The 5,119-nt window shown below is 42.1% G+C and overlaps 1 protein-coding gene across 1 annotated transcript; it reads left to right on the forward strand.

Annotated features, from left to right (window-relative positions):
- Positions 1-410: 410 nt before the first annotated feature.
- Positions 411-1,053, forward strand: LOC137938150 (auxin-induced protein 15A-like). Its single transcript, XM_068783140.1, has one exon. It carries the CDS (start codon positions 451-453, stop codon positions 751-753), a length of 303 nt encoding a protein of 100 aa, XP_068639241.1. The 5' UTR covers positions 411-450; the 3' UTR covers positions 754-1,053.
- Positions 1,054-5,119: the final 4,066 nt, after the last annotated feature.

A 5,119-nucleotide genomic window follows, 5' to 3' on the forward strand; every position in this document is an offset into this window, starting at 1 on the left:
TCTTTGAGCTTTCCACTGCCATCTCTCTTTCATAAATTTAAAGGAGAAAGAAAGAGAGCGTCAGAATACCCCACCATGACTGTAATCCCAAGTCTTTACAAACACAGCACGGCTCGTCTTCTTCAATCTCTTATCTTTAAACGCGTCAAAAATGGAGCCCACGCTTGAGCAAATGTGTGACAGCGAGGACAAACAAGAGTGATGAAGGAGAGAAAAATATTTGACATCATGGAGACCTGTCGATAACAGAACCATGTGATCCCACATGAACCGTGCATGGTAAGTTCGAAGTATCTCCGTTAAGAGTAGAATCTGCCTGAAAGGTTATCGTTCGTTTCACATCTATAAATATTTTCAAGCTTTGATTGGTTGCCAAGCGGCTTCTCTTGTTTCCCAAACTTCTACTACTTCACAGAGTTTTCAATCTCCTTTCCAGAGGCTTTTATCTTCATGATGGGTTTCCGGTTGCCGCGAGTGATTCATGCCAAGCAGATGTTGAGGCAATCCCTTACGAGGAATCGATCGGCTCCGGCTGCAGACGTCCCAAGAGGCCATTTTGCAGTCTATGTTGGGGAGACCCAGAAGCGTTTTGTGGTGCCCTTATCCTTCTTGAAGAAGCCCTTCTTCCAGTGCTTACTGGAGAAAGCCGAGGAAGAGTTTGGTTTTGATCATCCAATGGGTGGTCTCACTATTCCATGTAATGAAGATGTCTTCATGGCTCTTGCTTCTGACCTCGGTAGTTGTGGCTCATGAGACGAAAGAAACAAGGGGATTTACAACGAAGACGATCACCAGTTCTCTTTTTTCTCAGAAAAAACGAATCTGCTGAAGCAGACGAAGCACGCAGGCGAATCAGTTTGTGCTGTTTCAGAGGCAGGCACTTTTGGGTTTCCGCAAAGCTCATCAAATCTCACACTAAGAGACTAACAGTGTAGTTTTCATTGAGAGATTATTGCTGATCTTATGACAAATTTTGTTCATTCTTTTAAAGGAGCTGAAAATATGTAAAATTCTTCTGAACCTCTGTTCAATAGAGTGCTTACCTCCACAAGTTTTCTGCATCTTCTTTTATTTCCTGTGAGGATGGTAACTGGTAAGGAGGGTAAAGGGACACCCATTGCCTCTTCTAAATATAGTGGAATAAGCTTTACCATTTCCTAATTACAATCCTAATTCCGGTTATCAAATAAAATATCTTATCCATATAAGCATTCAGGTAAGATTACCTATTTACTAGTATATTTTTATAGGATGTGAGTAAACTAAAACAGGTTATACCGTCATTTTATTCCAAATCAATTCATGATCAAACAATGTATTTCCATAGATATTGTTATAGGTAGAATCTAGGGGTCATATGAGGCAATGCCAAAACAAACTCAATAGAAATTTAAAATGATTTAAATATTATTTTTAATTTCTTTAGTTTAAAAATTAAAAAAAATTAAATCTTTGAAGGGCCCTACAAAGAAGTCGTTTTATTTTTCTAAAGCAAAGGAGGTGATACATAGTATTGAATAAGAGAAAGAATTAGGAGGAGTTGCCTCCTGCTCTCTTGTTGGAGAGAGGTTCTATCGTCCTATCTTCCTCCCGCGCATGAGTGCAAAAGAAGCCTCTGTTCTTTTTCTACACAAAGGGAGTTGCCTCCACCCTACTATATTTTAAAGAAAGGAGAGGGTAACCTTTTATCTCCCTCCATTCGCTTCAACAAATAGGGTGTTATGCACGCAATAACATTATTATTTTAGTTGTTTTATTTAATTTACTTTATTTTATTTCAGTTTTAGGCCATAAGGGTATTTTTGGAATTATTTATTAATAGGGATATTTTTGGAATATTTTATTCATAGGGATATTTATGTAATATTTTATTAAACCCTAACAGGGTGAACCCTATTTAAGGGGTAAGAGTAATGAGAAAAGGAAACATTGAAGTATTAAGAATTAGGTTTAATCTAGCGTAAAAAGGCTTAGAGTTCTCCTCAACGAGGTCTAGGGTATCAAGCTTCCCTTTGGCCTGATCTTCGTTTTCGTCTTCCCCATGTCTTCCTACTACCCCTATGGTAATGCTTGGAAGACCCGTAACCCGTGGCAGATTGCAGATCCTCCCAAAGAATCCTTGTGTCAGATCTGGGACCGTAACAACTGGTATCAGAGCGGGAACACAATGAATTATTCTATATCTCAAGAAGGAGCACAAGCTCGCATGGAGAAGGTATACAATTCCGCGGACAAACTATGCAAAGAATTTGGAGAAGCACGAGCATTATATGAAATTTTCATGGAATGCTGGACAAGGGAGCCACGCGCTGCCACAAAACAGGTCACGCGACCTGAATTCGCCGAGCACAACAGCCGCACAGAAGACGCAGAAGCTCTCTCGGACGAACAGAAGACTGTCTCGAGAAAGCTCTCCAAAAATCCAAAATCCGACGGTAGATACACCGGAATTTCAAAAACGGAAGAGGCTCACCCTTTCCCAATGGACGTCGTGCGTATCTTCACACCGAAGCTGCAGCGGGGAGGTGATTTCCTAACAGAGGAAATCCCAAAATCGTCGGCACCGGAGGATTTTGGGATGACCGAAAATCTGAAATCGGAAAGGAATAGAAAATTCCGTCGGCGCCGTAGGTGAAATTTCCGACGGAATTTCCGTTGGGCTCTGTTCCGGGGGGCTGAGAAACAGAGGTTCTCTGTCTCGGCAATGCTCCCAGCGGCGAAGCCCCAACGGGCTTCTCGTCGCCACCGGCGAAGCAGGATAGTTCGTCGGCGCCGTAAGCAACTTTTCCGCAAGGGATCTCGATTCCGGGAGGCTGAGCAACGACGATCCACAAGTTTCCGAGACCCCTCTCTCGGAAACTATCCAGGCGGCGAAGCCCCGACGGGCTGCGATTCGCCACCAGAACATTAGGCGATTCCGTCGGTGTCGGGAGAGAGGAAGGAGACGCTCGTTGCCGGACTTCGTCGGTGCCATGAGGAACGGAACCGCCGGCCGCAGAGTTCGGGAGCCGAAGGAAGAAGACGACTCCCGATTAAATTTTCCTAACTTAGGAAAATTTAATCGGCCCGGTCCGCTGAGTCGCACGCCGGACCGGGTTCCTGAACCGAGTCAACCCCGGTTAACTCGGACCGGGCCAAAAAAATAAATAAATAAATAATTGGTGTCCAGAAGAGGGGTCGTGCGCCGGACCGGGTTCCTGAACCGAGTCAACCCAGGTTAACTCGGACCAGGCCAAAAAAAAAAAAATGGCGTCTTGAAGGGGGTCATAGCTATCGCGGATGCTACTTCGGCACTGGTGGAGAGTCGGCATACCGACACTACTTCCGAGCTTGAGGACAAGCTCGTCTTCCAAGGGGGTGTAATGTTATGCATGCAATAACGTTATTATTTTAATTATTTTATTTAATTTACTTTATTTTATTTCAGTTTTAGGCCATAAGGGTATTTTTGGAATTATTTATTAATAGGGATATTTTTGGAATATTTTATTCATAGGGATATTTCTGTAATATTTTATTAAACCCTAACAGGGTGAACCCTATTTAAGGGGTAAGAGTAATGAGAAAAGGAAACATTGAAGTATTAAGAATTAGGTTTAATCTAGCGTAAAGAGGCTTAGAGTTCTCCTCAACGAGGTCTAGGGTATCAAGCTTCCCTTTGGCTTGATCTTCGTTTTCGTCTTCCCCATGTCTTCCTACCACCCCTATGGTAATGCTTGGAAGACCTGTAACCCATGGCAGATTGCAGATCCTCCCAAAGAATCCTTGTGTCAGATCCGGGACCGTAACATAGGGTTGAAGAGAGGGAAGGAGGGAGGAAGTTTCCTCATTGCTAGGAAGGAGGCTAATAATGTGCCCTAATTTTCTAATTACTAATATTTTTGTTAAAATACAACAATGGCCATCTTACCCACAATTTTAACAATTTTATTCTTTGTATTAAAAATACAACACAAGGATAATTATATTTGAAATTATGACATCATTAGATGCTACAATATTATTTTATTTGGTTAAATGTATGTTTTTATACCATTTTACAGTCAAGCTCTTAAAGTGTTGTTTATGTTTTTTTAAACTATTTAATGATTTTAATAACTTATATCTATATTTTTCTTCACTTGTTCAAAAATTAATAGGTAAAAGAATACAAATTTATCCTTTTTAAATTAGATAGGTAGAGTACTTAAAGTAGGGTAATTAAGATGAGAAAAGGAATAACTCATAGAGGAGGGAGGGGGAGGGTGTGTGTTATGAACTCAATAGCGACATGTAACTCAGCGGCACCGTGGGTGAGTCACTGGGTACTGAATTTTTTAATTACATTTATGTTTTTATGCTATTTCCGTTTAAATATGCCTCATGGGAATTTTTATAATTTTTGCCCTAAACTCATGTTGGCGTGAAATATTTGTAAGGCAAAGCTGGAAATGAAACGTCAAGACTCATTTTACCTCCAAACAAGATTTGATGTCTCCTTCTAGAGCTCAGGGTCGGAATTCCCCTTTAGCTCTAGTTATCCCCCCTAATTCTCCCCTATTGTTGTTAAATCACCTAGTTTTCTACAGGATCTAAGCATTGACAGTAGCCGAAGTTTCTCTGGTTTTAGCTGTTGTTGTTCGTGGTGTTTCACGGCAGAACCCATGCACTGGGAAGACGAAGCAACACCTCGGGAAGTTGTTGTTGAGGTGGTCGGAGAGAAACAAGTAGGTGGCTTCCTACATCAAGGCAAAAGCTTAGTTCGTGTGTTGAGGAGGCCCCTAAGCACGACGACAGCAGAGAAGTGTTGTCGGATTTCCACCAGAACAGCAGGGCTCTGTTCAAACGTTGAGCCATTGGTGGTCCCTTGCTGTCCAGCCACCGATCACGACCACAGTGGAGTTCCAGTCCCCCAGTGACGACAGGGAGGTAGCAATCTGATCAAGCCAACCTCCAACGAGTTGCATTTTCCATATCGATGAGCTACAATGATAAAATAAAATTCACATTTCGTTAAGAAACAACAACAAGCTGTTGTCCCAACCTACCCAGATATGTGGGTCCACTCCCTCATAGATACTACTACTATCCAGACCAGTCCAGATCTATGGGCCCACTCCCTCACAACACTGGATCCATC

The sequence above is a fragment of the Aristolochia californica genome, unplaced genomic scaffold (assembly GCF_029961685.1).
Source record: "Aristolochia californica isolate CCGP_79_NKW_82.1479 unplaced genomic scaffold, dmAriCali1.0.hap1 SCAF_8, whole genome shotgun sequence".
Lineage (NCBI taxonomy): Eukaryota > Viridiplantae > Streptophyta > Magnoliopsida > Piperales > Aristolochiaceae > Aristolochia > Aristolochia californica.